This window comes from Mesoplodon mirus (assembly GCF_964341445.2).
Source record: "Mesoplodon mirus genome assembly, chromosome: 4".
NCBI lineage: Eukaryota > Metazoa > Chordata > Mammalia > Artiodactyla > Ziphiidae > Mesoplodon > Mesoplodon mirus.
The window spans coordinates 72,432,117-72,452,946 of record NC_138979.1 but is presented as its reverse complement, the minus strand read 5'-3'; the positions used below and the strand labels follow the sequence as shown (position 1 = coordinate 72,452,946).

The following is a 20,830-nucleotide window of genomic DNA, read 5'->3' as shown; positions in this document are numbered from 1 at the left end:
CATGGAGTATTTCCTAAAATATTTATTTGCTGGGAAAATTTGTATGAAATGACATTCAAAGTATAAAAAACATTGTTAGGTAACACTTGGAACAGTTAAAAATATACTTGTTTGTAAACTGTCAATGCAAGATACTGAGCATCTGAGTGTCAGAGCCATTGTCTCCTGTTTCTCTAGAAAGTGGCTTGATTTATCAATGTGACATCTTTGAAACATCTGACATTATATACAGAAACATCAAGGCAATATTATTTGTACATATAATTAAACATGCAAAAATTTCCTGAAAGATAGTGCCCAAAAAAGGGAGGTCCCCCAAGCTCAACCTCTCCTTCGTGCCCGTCACTGAAAGTATGGCTGTCTTGGAGTTTGGGAGCATGGCAGCTCATTTTGGAGAGGTAGCCCCTTTAATCACTGGCTCCCTATTCAAATATGTTGCCCAGTAAACTAGGTTGAAAGTGCCAAACAGGACTGGGAATATAATTCGGGACATTTTGTCGATCTTGCTGATGCTGTTGTAAGTCTTTTTGTTTTCAGAAGTCTTGTCTTCAGGTTTTACTGAGACTGAAGAGGCATTTGAGGTCCCTGCAGGGGTCTGCTCCTTTGGGATGTTTGGGGGGTGGGTCATCTTCCCAGTAGTATAAGCATTTGTTGATTTATTTAGTGTAAGTTCACGCTCCTTTTTCTGCAAAATACAAAAAGTTTAAGGGCATGACATTTGCAGGCAGCGGTCAGTTCACTTCTAAAGGTTCTGAAGGTTTATCTCTCAAAAGAGAGAGACAGAGACAGACATAAAGACAGAGACAGAGACAGAGAGGGTATCAGCTTAGCTCTGGCAGAGGGCAGCCTTCCACAGACTTCTAAGCCTAGAACCCCACATGGCCAGTCTTGGATGTGAAATTCTAGAACAGGCAAAATACTTTATGGTAGAAAAATTCGGAATAGTGGTTACCTTTGTTGTGGTGGGGATAGGAATGGACTGGGGAGGGGCATGGTGACCTTTCTGGAGTGCTGGCAATGTTCTCTATCTTGATAGGGATGTGGGTTTACAGGTGAACATGTTCATCAAACCTCAGCAAAAGTACCCTTAACATTTGTGCATTTCATACTATGGAAATTTTGCTTCAAAAGAATCAAACAGTAAACAAATATTGAACTCTAGTTAGTGATATGCTTACTGAAGTATTTAGTGGGAAATGTACTATTTACTTTGAAATACATCAAAAAATAAGATGTATTGACAGATGGATTGAGGATGGGTGGATGGATGAATGGATAGACAGATTTTAGGTAACATAGATAGATAGATAGATAAATGATAGATGGGCGGTGATGACACAAGCTCAGTAAAATGTTAATAGTAGACAGGTTTTCATTTTGTAGTTCTTCAACATTTCTGTATGTTTGAAAATTTGCATGATAGAATGTTGGGGAAAATTCTATTCCTTTACCAAAGTAACAATCTCATTAAATTAAAATTGGAAAACATAAGAATAATTAAAGAAGATATATCACTATCTGAAAAAGATATCTGCATCCCCTTGTTCATAGCAACATTATTCACAATAGCAAAAATATGGTAACAACGTGTCTTCCAGTAGGTGGATAAACAAAATGTGGTGTGTGTGTGTGCGTGTGTGTGTGTGTGTGTATATATATATATACATACACACAATAGAATACACATTGGAACACAATGGAATACTCTTCAGCCATAAAAAAGGAAGAAAATCCTGCCATTTACAACAGGGATGGACCTTGAGAGCATTGTGCTAAGTGAAATAAGTCAGACAGAGAAAGACAAATACCATATGATTTCACTTATATGTGGAATCCAAACAAACAAACAAAAAAACAAAAAGCTGAAGTCATAGATACAGAGAGCAGATTGGTGGTCACCAGAGGTGGGGGGGCAGGGAGCAAAATGGGTGAAGGTGGTCAAAAGGTACAAACTTCCAGTTGTAAGAAATAAGATCGGGAAATGTAATACACAGCCTGGTAACTATGGTTTAAAAAAAAAAAGAAAGAAAATATATTAACCATTAAAAATATGTGGGAGGGAGCTTCAAGATGGTGGAAGAGTAAGACATGGAGATCACTTTCTTCCCCACAGATACATCAGAAATACGTCTACATGTGGAACAACTCCTACAGGACACCTACTGAATGCTGGCAGAAGACCTCAGACCTCCCAAAAGACAAGAAACTCCCCACGTACCTGGGTAGGGCAAAAGAAAAAAGAATAAACAGAGGCAAAAGAATAGGGACGGGACCTGCACCAGTGGGAGGGAGCTGTGAAGGAGGAAAGGTTTCCACACACTAGGAAGTCCCTTCGCGGGCGGAGACTGCGGGTGGTGGAGGGGGAAAGCTTCGGAGTAGCGGAGGAGAGCGTAGCAACAGGGGTGCGGAGGACAAAGCAGAGAGATTCCTGCACAGAGGATCGGTGCCGACCAGCACTCACCAGCCCGAGAGGCTTGTCTGCTCACCCGCCGGGGCGGACGGGGGCTGGGAGCTGAGGCTCGGGCTTTGGTTGGATCGCAGGGAGAGGACTGGCGGCGTGAACACAGCCTGAAGGGGTTAGTGCACCGTGGCTAGCCCGGAGGGAGGGTGGGAAGAAGTCAGGACCTGCCGAAGAGGCAAGAGACTTTGTCTTGCCTCTCTATTTCCTGGTGCATGAGGCGAGGGGATTAAGACCACCGCTTAAAGGAGCTCCAGAGATGGGTGCGAGCCGCAGCTATCAGCGAGGACCCCTGAGAAGGGCAGGAGAAGCTAAGGCCGCTGCTGCTGCCACCAAGAAGACTGTGTGCGAGCACAGGTCACTATCTACACTGCCCCTCCCGGGAGCCTGTGTAGTCTGCCATTGCCAGGGTCCCATGATCCAGGGACAACTTCCCCGGGAGAACGCATGGTGCGCCTCAGGCTGTTGCAACGTCACACCGGCCTCTGCCACCGCAGGCTCACCCTGAATCCGTTCCCCTTCCTCCCCCCAGCCTGAGTGAGCCAGAGCCCCCTAATCAGCTGCTCCTTTAATCCCGTCCTATCTGGGTGGGGAACAGACATCCTCAGGTGACCAACATGCAGAGGCAGGGCCAGATCCAAAGCTGAACCCCAGGAGCTGTGAGAACAAAGAAGAGAAAGGGAAATCTCTCCCAGCAGCCTCAGGAGCAGCAGATTATATCTCCACAATCAACTTGATGTGCCCTGCGTCTGTGGAATACCTGAATACACAACGTATCATCCCAAATTGAGGAGGTGGACATTGGGAGCAATGATGTATATATTTTTTTCCCTTTTTCTCTTTTTGTGAATGTGTCTGTGTATGCTTCTGTGTGTGATTATGTCCGTATAGCTTTGCTTTTACCATTTGTCCTAGGGTTCTCTCTGTCCGTTTTTTTTTTTTTTAGTATAGTTTTTAGCACTTGTTATCATTGGTCGATTTGTTTTTTTGGTTTGGTTGCTCTGCTCCATCGTTCTCTCTTTATTTTAATTACTTAAAAATGTTTTTAATACTTATGTTTTATCTTAATAACTTTTATTTTATTATATTTTATTTTCTCTTCATTTTTTCTTTCTTTCTTTCCTTCCTTCTTCCTCCCTCCCTCCTTTCTCTTTCTTTCTTTCTTTCTTTCTTTTTTTTTGTCTCCCTTTTATTCTGAGCCATGTGGAAGACAGGCTCCTGGTGCTCCAGCCAGGCATCAGGGCCGTGCCTCTGAGGTGGGAGAGCCAAGTTCAGGACATTGGTCCACAAGAGACCTGCCAGCTTCACATAATATCAAACGGCAAAAATCTCCCAGAGATCTCCATCTCAACGCCAAGACCCAGCTCCACTAAACGACCAGCAAGCTACACTGCTGGACACGCTACACCAAACACCTAGCAAGACAGGAACACAACACAATCCATTAGCACAGAGGCCGCCTAAAATCATAATAAGGCCACAGACATCCCAAAACACGCCACCAGTCATGGACCTGCCCACCAGAAAGACAAGATCCAGCCTCATCCACCAGAACATAGGCACTAGTCCCCTCCACCAGGAAGCTTATACAACCCAATGAACAAACCTTACCCACTGGGGACAGACACGAAAAACAACAGGAACTACAAACCTGCAGCCTGCGAAAAGGAGACCCCAAACACAGTAAGTTAAGCAAAATGAGAAGACAGAGAAGCACAGCAAGTGAAGAGCAAGGCAAAACAACCACCAGACCTAACAAATTAAGAGGAAATAGGCAGGCTACCTGAAAAAGAATTCAGAATAATGATAGTACAGATGATCCAAAATCTTGGAAATAGAATGGAGAAAATACAAGAAATGTTTAACAAGGACCTAGAAGAACTAAAGAGCAAACAAACAGTGATGAACAACACACTAAATGAAATGAAAAATTCTCTACAAGGGATCAATAGCAGAATAACTGAGGCAGAAGAACGGATAAGTGACCTGGAAGACAAAATAGTGGAAATAACTACAGCAGAGCAGAATAAAGAAAAAAGAATGAAAAGTATTGAGGACAGTCTCAGAGACCTCTGGGACAACATTAAACGCACCAATATTCTAATTATTGGGGTCCCAGAAGAAGAAGAGAAAAAGAAAGGGACTGAGAAAATATTTGAAGAGATTATAGTTGAAAACTTCCCTAATATGGGAACGGAAATAGTTAAAGACCAGGAAGCATGGAGAGTGCCATACAGGATAAATCCAAGGAGAAACATGCCAAGATACATATTAATCAAACTATCAAAAATTAAATACAAAGAAAAAATATTAAAAGCAGCAAGGGAAAAACAACAAATAACATTTAAGGGAACCCCCATAAGGTTAACAGCTGATCTTCCAGCAGAAACTCTGCAAGCCAGAAGGTAGTGGCATATTTAAAGTAATGAAGGGGAAAAATCTACAACCAAGATTACTCTACCCAGCAAGGATGTCATTCAGATTTGACAGAGAAATTAAAACCTTTACAAACAAGCAAAAGCTAAAAGAATTCAGCACCACCAAACCAGCTTTACAACAAATGCTAAAGGAACTTCTCTAGGCAAGAAACACAACAGAAGGAAAAGACCTACAATAACAAACCCAAAACAATTAAGAAAATGGGAAAAGGAACATACATATCGATAATTACCTTAAATGTAAATGGATTAAATGCTCCAACCAAAAGATATAGACTGGCTGAATAGATACAAAAACAAGACCCGTATATATGCTGTCTACAAGAGACCCACGTCAGGCCTAGGGACACATACAGACTGAAATTGAGAGGATAAAAAAAGATATTCCATTCAAATGGAAATCAAAAGAAAGCTGGAGTAGCAATTCTCATATCAGACAAAATAGACTGTAAAATAAAGACTATTACAAGAGACAAAGAAGGACACTCCATAATGATCAAGGGATCGATCCAAGAAAAAGATATAACAATTGTAAATATTTATGCACCCAATATAGGAACACCTCAGTACATAAGGCAAATACTAAGAGCCATAAAAGGGGAAATCAACAGTAACACAATCATAGTAGGGGACTTTAACACCCCACTTTCACCAAAGGACAGATCATCCAAAATGAAAATAAATAAGGAAACACAAGCTTTAAATGATACATTAAACAAGATGGACTTAATTGATATTTATAGGACATTCCATCCCAAAGCAACAGAATACACTTTCTTCTCAAGTGTTCATGGAACATTCTCCAGGATAGATCTTATATTGGGACACAAATCAAGCCTCAGAAAATATAAGAAAATTGAAATTGTATCAATTATCTTTTCCAACCACAACACTATGAGATATTATGAGATATCAATTACAGGAAAAAATCTGTAAAAAGTACAAACATATGGATGCTAAACAATACACTACTTAATAACCAAGAGATCACTGAAGAAATCAAAAGGAAATCAAAAAATACCTAGAAACAAATGACAATGAAAACACAACATCCCAAAACCTATGGGATGCAGCAAAAGCAGATCTAAAGGGAGGTTTATAGCAATACAAACCTACCTTAAGAAACAAGAAACATCACAAATAAACAACCTAACCTTACACCAATAGTAATTAGAGAAAGAAGAACAAAAAAACCCCAAAGTTAGCAGAAGGAAAGAAATCATAAAGATCAGATCAGAAATAAATGAAAAAGAAATGAAGGAAATGATAGCAAATATCAATAAAACTAAATGCTGGTTCTTTGAGAAGATAAACAAAATTGATAAACCTTTAGCCAGACTCATAAAGAAAAAAAAGAAGAAGACTCAAATCAAAAGAATTAGAAATGGAAAAGGAGAAGTAACAACTGACACTGCAGAAATACAAAAGATCATGAGAGATTACTACAAGTAACTCTATGTCAATAAAATGGACAACCTGGAAAACCAGAAAAATTCTTACAAATGCATAACCTTCCGAGACTGAACCAGGAAAAAATAGAAAATATGAATGACCAATCACAAGCACTGAAACTGAAACTGTGATTAAAAATCTTCCAACAAACAAAAGCTCATGACCAGATGGCTCACAGGTGAATTCTATCAAACATTTAGGGAAGAGCTAACACCTATCCTTCTCAAACTCTTCCAAAATATAGTATAGGGATGAACACTCCCCAACTCATTCTACAAGGCCACCATCACCCTGATACCAAAACTAGACAAAGCTGTCACAAAGAAAGAATACTACAGGCCAATATCACTGATGAAAATAGATGCAAAAATGCTCAACAAAATACTAGCAAACAGAATCCAACAGCACATTAAAAGGATCATACACCATGACCAAGTGGGATTCATCCTAGGAATGCAACGATTCTTCAATATATGACAATCAATCAATGTGATACACCATATTAACAAATTGAAGGGGGAAAACCATATCATCATCTCAATAAATGCAGAGAAAGCTTTTGACAAAATTCAACACCGATTTATGATAAAAACCCTCCAGAAAGTAGGCATAGAGGGAATTTACCTCAACATAATAAAGGCCATATATGACAAACCCACAGCCAACATCATCCTCAAAGGTAAAAAACTGAAAGCATTTCCACTAAGATCAGGAACAAGAAAAGGCTGCCCATTCTCACCACTATTATTCAACATAGTTTTGGAAGTTTTAGCCACAGCAATCAGAGAAGAAAAAGAAATAAAAGGAATCCAAATCGGAAAAGAAGAAGTAAAGCTGTCACTGTTTGCAGATGACATGATACTATACATAGAGAATCCTAAAGATGCTACCAGAAAACTACTAGAGCTAATCAATGAATCTGGTAAAGTAGCAGGATACAAAATTAATGCACAGAAATCTCTTGCATTCTTATACACTAATGATGAAAAATCGGAAAGAGAAATTAAGGAGACACTCCCATTTGCCATTGCAACAAAAAGAATAAAATACCTCGGAGTAAATCTTCCTAAGGAGAAAAAAGACCTGTATGCTGAAAACTATAAGGCACTGATGAAAGAAATTAAAGATGATACAAACAGATGGAGAGATATACTATGTTCGTGGATTGGAAGAATCAACATTGTGAGAATGACTATACTGCCCAAAGCAATCTACAGATTCAATGCAATCCCTATCAAACTACCACTGGCATTTTTTCACAGAACTAGAACAAAAAATTTCACAATTTGTATGGAAACACAAAAGACCCCGAATAGCCAAAGCAATCTTGAGAATGAAAAATGGAGCTGAAGGAATCAGGCTCCCTGACTTCAGACTATACTACAAAGCTACAGTAATCAAGACAGGATGGTACTGGCACAAAAATAGAAATATAGATCAATGGAAGAGGATAGAAAGCCCAGAGATAAACCCACGCACATATGGTCATCTTATCTTTGATAAAGGAGGCAAGAATATAGAGTGGAGAAAAGACAGCCTCTTCAAAAAGTGGTGCTGGGAAAACTGGACAGCTACATGTAAAAGAATGAAATTAGAACACTCCCTAACACCATACACAAAAATAAACTCAAACTGGATTAAAGACCTAAATATAAGGCCAGACACTATCAAACTCTTAGAGGAAAACATAGGTAGAACACTTTATGACGTAAACCACAGCAAGGTCCTTTTTGACCCACCTCCTAGAGTAATGGAAATAAAAATTAAAAAAAAACAAATGGGACCCAATGAAACTTAAAGGCTTTTGCACAGCAAAGGAAACCATAAACAAGACAAAAAGACAACCCTCCAAATGGGAGAAAATATTTGCAAATGAAGCAACTGACAAAATCTCCAAAATTTATAAGCAGCTCATGCAGCTCAATAGCAAAAAAACAAACAACCCAATCCAAAAATGGGCAGAAGACCTAAATAGACATTTCTCCAAAGAAGATATACAGATGGCCAACAAACACATGAAAGAATGCTCAACATCATTAATCATTAGAGAAATGCAAATCAAAACTACAGTGAGATATCATCTCACACTGGTCAGAATGGCCATCATCAAAAAATCTACAAACAATAAATGCTGGAGAGGGTGTGGAGAAAGGGAACCCTCTTGCACTGTTGATGGGAATGTAAATTGATACAGCCCCTATGGAGAACAGTATGGAGGTTCCTTAAAAAACTACAAATAGAACTACCATATGACCCAGCAATCCCACTACTGGGCATATACCCTGAGAAAGCCATAATTCAAAGAGTCATGTACCACAATGCTCATTGCAGCTCTATTTACAATAGCCAGGACATGGAAGCAACATAAGTGTCCATCAACAGATGAATGGATAAAGAAGATGTGGCACATATATACAATGGAATATTTCTCAGCTATAAAAAGAAACGAAATTGAGTTATTTGTAGTGAGGTGGATGGACCTAGAGTCGGTCATACAGAGTGAAGTAAGTCAGAAAGAGAAAAACAAGTACCGTATCGTAACACATATATATGGAATCTAAAAAAAAAGAAAATGGTCATAAAGAAGCTAGGGGCAAGATGGGAATAAACATCTAGTAGCGCAGACCTACTAGAGAATGGACTTGAGGATATGCGGAGGGGCAAGTGTAAGCTGGCACAAAGTGAGAGAGTGACATGGACATATATACACTACCAAATGTAAAATAGATAGCTAGTGGGAAGCAGCTGCATAGCACAGGGAGATCAACTCGGTGCTTTGTGACGACCTAGAGGGGTGGGATAGGGAGGGTGGGAGGGAGCGAGGCGCAAGGGGGAAGAGATATGGGGATACATGTATATGTATAACTTATTCACTTTGTTATGAAACAGAAACTAACACAATTATACTCCAATAAAGATGTTAAAAAAATATGTGAAAGATGAAAAGCAGAGAGGAAGTGCATGGAGAAGGAGCAAGAAGAAGCAGTGAAAAGTGAGGTGGAGTAAGAGTGCATATGTACCCAGATGCAGGGAGCACAACGACCCCAGGGCCACAGTGAGGGTGAGCACAGCGTCAGAGCAGAGCAGGGCCTGTGGGCCACTCCTCAGAAGTGGTACGGTTCTTTGCAGCCCCCGCGGTGCCATGCACACACCCTTACTGGGCTGCCAGAAGAAGTCCATCAGCATGATGGACTAGCTACCTCAACGGTTTGCACAGCCTTTGTCTCTGGGTGTAACCAGGACAGAGCAGACACTGGAGGAGAGGATGATGGGTCTCGGAGGTGGGTGTTTCAAACAGGACTCAGGATGGCCACAGTGGTCCAGAGACGGGCCTCTGTCCTCCTTCTGGGATGACTTGCTGCCCAGCTGAGGGCAGACAGCTCCCTACCCGGTCAACTTCAACTTCTTCCTCTGTCCTTTCACAGGTGTTCACACCTAAAAACCACCTTGCAATCCCAACTCTGAAGACCCCAACAGGTAACGATGGTGAACACAGTCCGGTGTTCAAATTTTCTCCACTTCTAAGCCAGTAATGCTATACTTACTTACTCATGCTCACCACCGTGTGTAACAGTATGACTTGCCTGCCGGGATACATGCAGATGCCCCGATGCCTCCACTGGCCTAATGGATGGTATCCCCAGCACCACAGCCTTGGGGGACAACACCTAGTCTTCTAGGAGATCAGTGCTAATCTGAGATTAGATGAGCCAGTTACCTCCATGTCCTCCTCTCCCTCCAGGTCTGCATTCAGATCTGTGATGAGTAATAAGGACACTGAGGCTGAGTGTGAGCAAGCGAGGTGGCCGACGATGATGACAGCCCATTCAACAACCTTCATGGACTCTCCATTGCCCCCGGGTTCCACCTTCCTCCTAGACTCACAGACAGGAGCCTGATGGCCTCAATTCCTGCAGCCCCTCCCAGGCGGTTGCCCTGCTCAGGCTCAGGGAGGCTGTCTCCAGGCCTGTAGCAAACATTTACTTCCTGGCAACACAGTGTTGGGTGTCGGGAAGCTCCTCTCCCCAGACTCCATGTCCCCCAACAAACATCCTCCATGGTTCTGTCTGTTGGGACACTTCAGTCCAGAATTCCCACAGTCTGAAGACGCCCTGCCTCTGCCATGTTTTCTCAGCTCCCCACCAATCGCCTGCTGCTGTCAGCTCACTCCTGTCCCCCATCATCCCCCAAAACACACCCCCTCATGAGGTTCCTGCTTGTCAAGGCCCTCCCCAGGCATCTCCCCCCTTCCCTTCTTCCCTGAGGCGCCTGGAATGGGTCCCACTAGGCCTTCCTCCCTCCGGGTAAGCTACGTCTGGAAGTGGGTCTTTCTTCCATGACTGAAACCCAGGAATGAGAGTGGACTCATGGCGCTTGGAGGTGGGAAGAATCCGATAGGCCAGGTCAAGCCAGAACTTCTGACTTTTCACAAGAAAGGAACAACAGCATTGAAAGCAAAAAGCAGGTGTGGGGTCATGGGTGCGCACAGCTGAGTGCCCTCATCATCAGCAGAGTATCCTGGTGTAGTCACGGGTTTGGGGTACAGTCTCCGGTAGGGCCTTCCAGACTCCCTTCATGATGATTTCCAAAGGACAGATGAAGTTTCACTTTCAAGTCTACCCTGATAACTCCGGCCTGTTCCTCTCTCAGAGCAAAGGACTTGTTTGTTTTAAATGTGGCATAATTAGCACTTTACCATGTGTTATTTATTTTCTATTCCATGTATATTATTTTCTTTTCCCCAAGGATCTGGTTCAGGTTGGAATGTTGTGCAACCTTTTCTCTTCAAATATTTTTTAGATTCAGGCACCGATCTCCCTTTAAATACTCAGCACTTAATTGCTTTGAATAGAGAAACGCTTCCCACAATAACTCACGTGCATCGTTTAAGCAAGACAAATCATCTCGTCAGTGGAATTGGGTGTGTTTGCCTGTTGTGTCGCTCCCAATAATTCGAATGCTCCCTTCATGACCTTCAAGCCACCTTGCAGAAGACACGCTGCATGGTGAAGTGGCAAGAGTGAGCAGAAGAATTGACTGTACCATTCAAAACTGGATAAATAGTCCCTGAACAGACAGAAGGTACTTTAGCAAAAGTAATAGGCCTGATATCAGACCTTTCCCTTGAATGAAGCTGGTGATTCAAAATAAAGGTAAAACAAGACCTGTTATAAGACTTTGTAAGGACCTTGAGTATAAGGGAAGAAATCATTTTTCAGGGGGAGGGATGTAGGGAAAACAAACACCTGGTCTTATACTTGGACATAAAATCAGGCACATTTTCTCTGGAGTACGGAGAAAAATGAAGTCAGTACCTTGATCTTGGCTGCTTCCAGGGCTTTTTTGCCATCCCAGGCCCAGCCTCTCTTTGTGAAGTAGTTGACGGTGGCAAACTCAATCAGCGCAGAGAACACAAAAGCGTAGCACACGGCTATGAACCAGTCCATGGCCGTCGCATAAGCCACTTTGGGCAGAGAGTTCCGGGCACTGATGCTGAGGGTCGTCATAGTCAGCACTGTGGTCACCCCTGTGGTTGTCAATGACAGGGGTGGGGACAATGGGAACAAGGATCAGCACCAGCACTGGACCCCAGTATAACACCCCTGAACGTGACAAAGAAAGAAAGGAACTATGACTTTAATCCCCAGCCCAGGTCTCCCTTTCCCTCTACAATTTTCACAGCACAACACATTCATAGCATTTAAAACGCTGCTTAGTTATTTACCTTGTCAATCATCTCCTTCCTCTAGAACATAAATCGAGGTGGGCAGGGATTTGGGTCTGATTCATACACATACCCTAACTGTGTCCCCATTGTCCTGACCTGACCCTGTAGAGAGCTGGTGCTCAACAAGGATGGGTCAGAGGAGTGGGGCATCTTAGTGGCCCCAAGGCAAGTCCAGCTGAGAAGGGCAAGAACGTTCCCACTGCTCTAACAAAGTGCTTCACAAAGACTCACTGTGCACCTTAACAAGTCGTGGGCTCCAGAAAACTGATGAGACAGGCTTGCTTTCACATGGATTAATGCAGCCTGCGAGACTCCAAGGACCAGAGTGCAACAGAAGCACCACATCTGAATCTGGGTCTTGGCACTTCACTCCCTCTAAGAAGGATCTGGGCCACCTCGATGCTGCCATGCAAGATGCCTGTAGCCATCTGCCTTGTCTTCTGGGGAAATTTGCAGTGACCATAAAGGAAGTCTGGATCCTCGGAAGGGGATGATGACCCTCTAACAGGCGTCTACTAAGGGCCAGACTCTGATCTAAGCTACATTCTGGATGGGTGTCATTATCCCCATTTTGCAAGTGAGGAGCTTAAAATTTAAAAATAGTAATGTACCCAAATTCGCCAGCTGGCAAATGAGAACCTGTACTGGGACCCAGGTCTGCTGAACCCATACAGCCCATGTAGTTTCCACATGCTCTGTGTGTTTCTTCTTACTGCAGTTTTGTTTGCAAAAAGGTGCACGTATGTGTATGGGGTGTGGGTGCAATGCACCTGTTATGAGTGGAACTGTGTACCCCCCCAAATGCATAGGTTGAATTCCTAATTTCCAGAACCTCAGATTTACTTTCCAGATCTTACTTGGAAATATGGTCTTTACAGAAGTAATCAAGTTAAAATGAGGTCATTAGGGTAGGCCTTAATCCAATATGACTGGTATCTCTCTCACACACACACACAGGGAGAACAGCACGTGAAGACTGGAATTATGCTGCCACAAGCCAAGGAAGTACCAGAAACTGGGAGAGAGGCCAGAAACAGAGCCTTTCTCACAGCCCTCAGAAGAAAGGAACTCTGCTGATTTTGGACTTGTAGCCTCCAGAACTGTGAGACAGTTAATTTCTATTGCTTAAGCACTCAGTGTGTGGTACTTTGTTAGGGCAGCATCAGGAAAGAGCACCAAAAGACTGTCATGTTGCTGGTGGTCATAGCAGCTTAGTCTTCATTCAGTGTCATCCTTCAGAGGTATTTATATACCCTCACTGAACGTGGTACTGTGCATGGAATTAACGCTAAATGAGAAATCAGTAGTCATCTTTGATTTTTCTTAGAAATCCAGTTAATCATTGTGCTGGAGAGAAGTGTTCTGTGTGTGACCTTGAACAGGCTTCTTGTGTCTCCTTGAGTCCTTTAACATCCTAATGTGCTTTGAGAATCTCTAAGAGGAAGCAGACTGGAATATAGGGCATTCTCCAAACTAAATGTTTTTCCTTGCCCACCTACTAATGCTCCCCTAAAGAGCTGGGGGAGCACTGCCTGGCCACAAGCCAACCTCCACACCTTCCTGAAGCTGAATCAGGTGAGGCAGGTGAAGCTGGGTATGTGGCTTGAGGTAGAGAGATGGTCGGACAGGAGCAATCCTGGGTCGTCACTGGAAATCCGGAGGCCCCCACCCCCCACCCCCGGCTTCCTCCACCTACAGGAGCGCTGGCGGGAAATGCAGGGCATGCTTTCCTTCTTTGGAAGGGACAGTGCAATAGGAAAAGCTGAGGCGGGAATAGTACTTTACAGTTTAGAAAGATGTGAGCATCCATTACAATTGACCCACAAAATTACTTCTAACATTGATTTTGATGAAACGAGCTTCCACGTAAAAGTCAAACACTCGACCATGTCTGCTGTGCTAAGGTACCTCCTGAGCTGGATCTTGCTAAACTTGATTTATGTCTCAGGGATGTCAGATAATTTTCTAAATTCTTATCATATATATGTATACATATATACATGTATCATACGTATGTATGTATATCTCATATATATTATATTTATATATACATAAGGTAATATATATTATATTTTATATACATTTAATCTATCATATTACATGTAACATATTGACTGTTAATATTGGGAGTTAATTTTAAAGTGGCATGCACATTTCAAAGAAAACTGCCTGATAACATAGAAAACAGTACTTTATGAGACTTGTGAAAATACCGTAGCAAAATCCCACATAAGACAGATTGCTGGCAATTTCAAACCTCAAGAAAAAAAGGCTCCCAGTGAAAGACTTTTCAAAAGGGAAACAGTGATCGAATTGCTCTGAACCCTGGTTCAGAGAGCAGCCCTAAGTCTAGTCTTTAACACTGAATTCATAACTAACTGGTCCGTTTGTTTTCTAGGTCACAGAATAGACAGGCAGCACTAGGGACTTTGACGCTGCTGTCTTTGGGGTGTTAGAGGCAGTCACAGAACACAGTCTGCAGGCCTGGCTTGGGGACACTCACCAAACACTGTCCTGGCTGGGACTGATTCTCGGTTCAGCCAAAAGGACACTTGCGACAAGATCACAGTCATTATGCAGGGGAGATAGGTCTGGATGACAAAGTACCCGATCTTCCTCTTCAGGTGGAAATGAGCCGTCATGATTGTGTATTCACCTGCAAATGAGCAAATTAGTGCAGTCAGCCACCTAAATGAACCCTACAGTCCTGTCCTGTGGTTCCTGCCCCTGGTCAGAGCCTGGGAGCCTCCCTTCTCTCCACCCTCCCTTTGGACAAGCATTTATTTGTATTGTTTGGGTGAAGGAGAGGCTGAAGGATGCATGGATTTCTTAACGGTCATTTTATCAGTAAGTCTTTTGACCCCCAGCCTCTGAAGAGCCTCTGCTGGTGGATGCTTTGCTGGGGAAAATCAGATTTGTGTGTTTTCCTAAATCCCTGGCCACAATCTATGCCACTCTCCACCTGCCCCCCTCACTGCTACTGCCATCGGGATTTCAGGATTTAGCCTCTCCAGATATAACTCAGGAGATCACAGAGCCCTGTCGTGGGCGGATTGTTTTCTCATTTCCCAGCCAGGGAGGGCTGGAAGGAGTGGGGGGCTACCACTTCCCCACAGGCTCTGTGCCCCCTCAGCCAGCTTGGGGGTGAGGAGCAAGAGCCTCCGCAGGCCACGGGTGCTGGCCGCTCTGAGCTTCCGCTGGTCCACAGAGAGAGTGAGGGCATTTCCTTGGCGATGCCCCAGTGCCTTCTCTGGATCTGCCTGGCTGTGTGGGAGGCGAGTGCAGACCTCCCCTTCGTTGCGGAGAACGATGCTGCCCTGACGGTGAACTGGTAAGGAGCCAAGGCGGCTGCGGTGGGAGGGTGTGTTAGACAGAGTCTCCTTTGCTGTGTGAATTTGCATCTCCCTGGGGAGATGGGAAGGATGCTTTGAGAAGTGGAGGCAGAGCTGAGTTGATCTGAGGACAAGAGTTCTTCAGCTGAATTGCAGGAAGTAGATGGTGTGGCCAGGGAACCTGGTGGAACTGTGAATGTGGGCGGAAGGGCCTGGGGTCTCTGCTAAGGTAGACCCCTGGTGGGGCCATCTGTTCGAGGGTGGTCGGCTGGCTGCCTGGGCAGAATGTTGAGACATTTGAGACTGATTACATAGCTCGGACGCTTGCTGTTGGATTCAAAGCCCAGTGCTCGGCAAGGCCAGCTGTGGATGTGTCCCTACGTGCCTTTTCTCACAGCATGAGTTAAGATCATATGTGACGAACTCTGCCCTCTTACAGAAGAGGGGACCAAAATTCCCTCAGGGCCAAGGTGCACCACGCCCTCCCCACAGCCCCAGGCAGATGAGAGCAGGTGAGAGGAGGGGAATAGGCTCAGGCCTAGCAGAAGGAGACAGGGACAGAGAGAAGGGGGGCAAGATACGTTTAGCAGCAAAGACATCTTTATCATGATTCGATTTTGCCTCTCAATGCTTGAGAAGAGGGAAAATGCCGTTCTGTTTCTTTGCATTAGGATTTGAAGTTACTCTCCTTATAATTCTTTTGTTGTGGTGGTTCTTTTCATTCTATTTTTGAGTTGAGGATAACAATATAAGATAACGTTCAAAAAAAGACCATCTTTTTGGAATGCAAATAGGAGCAGAAACCCATTTATAAATTTTTAAAGAACGACATGAAACGACTCCCAACTGTAGCACCCTCCATGAGCATTGCGATTCTTAACGCCAAACCTCTGCGGTGCCACCTTTTCACTTGTTCCCATAAAATCAGGTCTGCTTCCTCTTCCCTTGCCTTTAACACGGTAACCACATGGCACAGCAGCCTCCTTCCAGCCCTGCCAGGCCCTTCCCCAGGATGGCAGCCCACACCAGTGGATGGGCACTGAGTGCCTGTGTGAGAAGAGGCATGCACTGCACGTCCCTGTGCTTCCAGCCAGCTCCAGGGGGTGGTGATGCTGACAGAGGGACGCTGACCAGGGTAACATCTGAGGCTTAGAACTCATGCTGCAAGCAGGACTTACGCCATCCCTGTTCCACATTTCTCCTGCCATGAGAAGCCCTGCAGGACCCTCCCCTGCTCACAGCCAAGTTTGTGACCGTGACCTCTAGGGCTGGGCTTCCTGTGGCCAGGAGGTGTCTGAGGACACCCTTTGCAGGTGCAAGAAGGGAACGCATTGTGTTCCTTTGGACATCCTGCCCACTTTGTGTCAGGTGAAGCCCGGCTTGTGCTGCCCTGAGGGCTCAGGCCAGCCCTGTGCCTGCGGGTGTGACAGCACCTGCTAAGGCCTCGGCTATTTCTATGCTGCCCGGTTGTGCTTTCCCAAGTTCAACCCCAGGAAAACCTCTGAAATGTTCAAAGTGGGGAGATAGCAGAACAGGTAAATGAGAGCATTTGCAGGAAGCTCTCTACCTTTCCTGCAGAGGCTGCTGCCCTCATGTCTCAGTGCTTGGGCAAGACTATGTTATATAAGTAGGTCCATGAGGCCTCCGGCCAGGGCCTGCGGTCACCAGGGCTGCTCACATGGAGGCAAATGCACCTCAGATTAATGCCTCTCATGACCCTTAATGCCAGGATGCCACAGCTGATGCCTCCATGTGCGGCTGGAGGGAGGGGGCCCGATGTGGAAGGCTCCTTGTGGCCAGCACAGCACGACAGGCCCGGGCAGCTAAGGAGAGTCCTGGGCTCTCCCAGGGTGTGCGCCCCTGAATGGGGGGTGAGGCTTACCTGTGCTGGTGCTGATGTTCTCTGTGCCCACTGTCTGCCCCATCAGGTGGTACTGGTTTAGCCTGGAGCCATCTTCTGCCACCACCACTGACTTGGTTGTGCCATTGGTCCAGACATAGACAACTTCGGAATTAGGATATGCATCTGTATGGGGGAGAAAAAAGGGGTGTAAACATGGAATCATTTGCAGCGTGGCACAACCAATGACGTTTATAAAAGTAGTAAGAGAGATGATTAGAAAGGCAAAATTAAATGACCTAAAGAAAGTACAAGCAGTCAGACCAGGGCAGACAGCATCACAGTTCAGGCCCTTCTCATTTCTAAAGGGCAGAGTGCTCAGAAACCGGGCCCAGTGCTTCCTATGGGGTATCTTCTGTTCAGGGTTCACTGTTGCACGGGCCTGAGACCACAGGGCCTGGGGCTCTCCCAGCTCTTAGGGCTCCTGTTGTCATTACAAGAGCTCTGTAAGGATGTAATGCATAGAGTGCCTTGTCAACAGTTCACAAACAGTCAAAGTAAGAACAATGAATCACCCAAGAAGTAATGAATACACACCAAAAAGACAGTTTGGAAACTGGGAGCACTCAAACCATAACATGGATTGAGGCTCAGGGGTACACTGTTGCAAAGCATCTTGTATAGTGGGAAAGTGGTGATGGTTTGTTTATTCTTCACAGTGCTGGTTACAGTATCAAAATTTTCTTAAATGATAGGGAAATGGTCAGTATTTACCTCATATCAACCTTGGGAAACAGTTTAAGTTTTGCTTACGATTTTCAGAGGCATAAGGAAGAAATGACCCAGGTCAAGTTAGCCTTACAAAATAAGCTAAATTAAGCTTTGTTTGTAGGACTAAACTGGTTGTCTGCTCAGGGAATTTTCAAGTCTGGTCTCTGTTTTTGTTTTTGTTTTTAATTATTTATTTATTTTTGGTTGCGTTGGGTCTTCGTTGCTGCGTGTGGGCTTTCTCTAGTTGTGGCGAGCAGGGGCTACTCTTCGTTGCGGTGCGCAGGCTTCTCATTGTGGTGGCTTCTCTTGTTGCAGAGTGTGGGCTTTAGTATGTGGGCTTCTGCGGCATGTGAGATCTTCCCGGACCAGGGACTGAACCTGTGTCCCCTGCATTGGCAGGCAGATTCTTAACCACTGTGCCACCAGGGAATTCCCTCTGTTTGTTTTTGATTCTAACAACTTGGAGCAGCATCTGACCACATCAGCTACTATAAAGGTCTCTCTTTTCAGAAGGCACTTGTTGCCCTGTCGTCCATGCTGTCCTGGTGGGAGGGTGGTGCAGAAGGCAGAAACTTTACCCCTGGTGTCACACCTGTGACTGTTACCTTACACAGCAAAAGGCACTGTGCAAAATGGAATTAAAGCTATGGGCTTAAAATCAGGAGATTATCCTAGATGATCCCAGTGGACCCCGTATAATCACTTGAGCCTTTAAAAACAGAGAACTTTCTCCAGCTGGGGCCAGTCAGAGAGACCCAGCTCAGAGAGATTCGAAGCAGAAAGAAAGGACTCGACTGCCATTGCTGGTTTTGAAGGTGGAGGAAGGGGCCATGAGCCAAGGCATGTGGGCAGCCCATAGAAGGCAAGAATGACTCCCTTAGGTGACAGCCAGCAGGAGACAGGGACCTCAACCTACAACCCATGGAACTGAATCCTGACAACAGCCTGAGAGAGGCTGGATGTGGATTTGCCCCCAGAGCCTCCAGAAGGGAAAGCAGCCCTACTGACATGATGATTCTGGCCGTGGGAGACCCAGAGCTGAAACACCAAGCAAATCCACTGTATTCTGACCTACAGAACTGTAAGATAATATAAGTTTTTAATTATTGAGATATAATTAACATGTATCATTGTATAAGTTTAAAGTGTACAGCATCATGATTTTATACATGTATTGATACATATTGCAAAATGATCACTATAGTAAGGTTACTTAATAAATGTGTTGCTTCAATTAAATTGCTAAGTTTGTGATAATTTGTCATGGCAGTAGAAAACTGGAACAGGTAGATGGACTGCTAAGCAGAAGACTTTCTCCCAGAGGAGGGAGACAAATATACAAAAGACATGTTACATGTGAGGTGGTAGTAAGTGCTATGGAGAAATATAAGCTATGAAGAGGCAAGAGGTGCTCTTTTAAATAAGGTAATCTGGGAAGGCATAACTTAAGAGACCCAAGGACTGTGCAGGAGCCTGCCACATGGTTGTCAGAAGGACATGTATCCCAGAAAAGGGCCCTGCAGGTGCACATGTCCTGGGGCAAGAGTGTGCCTACAATGCCTGAGGAGAAGGCAGGTGGGCAGTGTGGCTGGACAGGGTAGACAGAAGAGGGCAGAGGAAAAGACGAGATAAACGTTGCCTCAAGGCTATTTAAGGCTTTGTCTTTTACTCTGAGCTAGCCAGGAAGGGGGTGGGGGGCGGGGATAGGCAAGTAAGTGACATAGCCTAGTTCATACTGTAAAAGGACCCATCTGGCTGAGATAGGAGACTAGAATGCAGGGGGGAAAAGAACAGAAACAGGAGAGTGCTTAGGGCAATATTAAAATAATTCAGGTGAAAGATGATAGTGGCTGGAAGTGGTAAAAAGAGGAGAAAATAGGGATACATTTTAAAGGAAAGGGTCATCCAATCAGCTAACAAATCAGATGTGAGCTGTGAGAGGAAGAGGGTGACCAAACCAGGCATCTGGATGGGTCATTTGCACTCTAGGATGGCAAAGATTCTGGAACAACCCAGCTTCTGAGGAAACAGCAGCATTCAGGTGCTGACATTCCAGAGTTGAGAGGCCTATGAGAGGTCTCCTCGGGATGCTGAGCAGACAGTGGGGCACACAAGTCAGGAGTTCATGGGAGTGGTCCCTGGTGAGGATGTGACTCCTTGAGGCATCGGCACACAGATGTCACTTGAAGCAGGGGCTGGTGACAGGGTCACCTGCAGAGTGAATGTTGGTGGAGGGGGGGGCGCTGCAGGGCCTAGGGGTTGGGAAGGTGAGGAGGGAGCTGCAGAGCCACTGGCGCAGCGGCCACTGCAGTGGGAGGACATGGGGAGTGTGCTTCCCAGGGGCTTGTGTCACAGCTTCAGAGGACAGCCGAGAAGCGGCCTCGGGGCCTCGTGGCATCTGTTCACCTCGGCAAGAGCACTTCCAGAGGAGCAGTTGGCTTTAAGGAACAGGGGAGCTCAAGTGTTCCCCATGGCTCTTGAGGGCCCTGAAGGCAAACCCGCACACCCGCTCTGTAGTACAAACCTGTGCATCTTCCCAGCTGCCACACACAGCATCCAGTGCCTTCTGGACAAGGCTGTGTGCTTGGCTCGCAGCCTGACGCCAACTCCAGATGGAAAAGAACCCGTGCACCCTCACAGGGAGGCCTCGGCAGACGTCTCAGGAGATGGGATGGGCTGGCAGGGAAGGCATCCCTAAGCAGGACAGCAGGCTCCGGGACTCCACCAGGCAGGGCTGGTGCCCGGCACTGCGAATGGGCTCCTGGTGTGGTCATTGCTGGGGCAGACAAGCAGGACTACACGCGTGATCAG

General features: G+C 45.0%; 1 protein-coding gene across 1 annotated transcript in view; it reads right to left on the bottom strand.

Moving 5' to 3' along the window:
• Nucleotides 1-345: 345 nt before the first annotated feature.
• GABRA5 (gamma-aminobutyric acid type A receptor subunit alpha5) overlaps nt 346-20,830 on the bottom strand; it is a 100,318-nt gene continuing 79,833 nt past the window's right edge. The window contains exons 6-9 of the mRNA XM_082619005.1: nt 17,291-17,434; nt 14,580-14,732; nt 11,664-11,875; nt 346-685 (exon numbers count right to left, since the gene is read on the bottom strand). Of these exons, the coding sequence (XP_082475131.1) occupies nt 386-685; nt 11,664-11,875; nt 14,580-14,732; nt 17,291-17,434 (809 nt within the window). The 3' untranslated portion in view covers nt 346-385. The remainder of the gene's footprint in view (nt 686-11,663; nt 11,876-14,579; nt 14,733-17,290; nt 17,435-20,830) is intronic.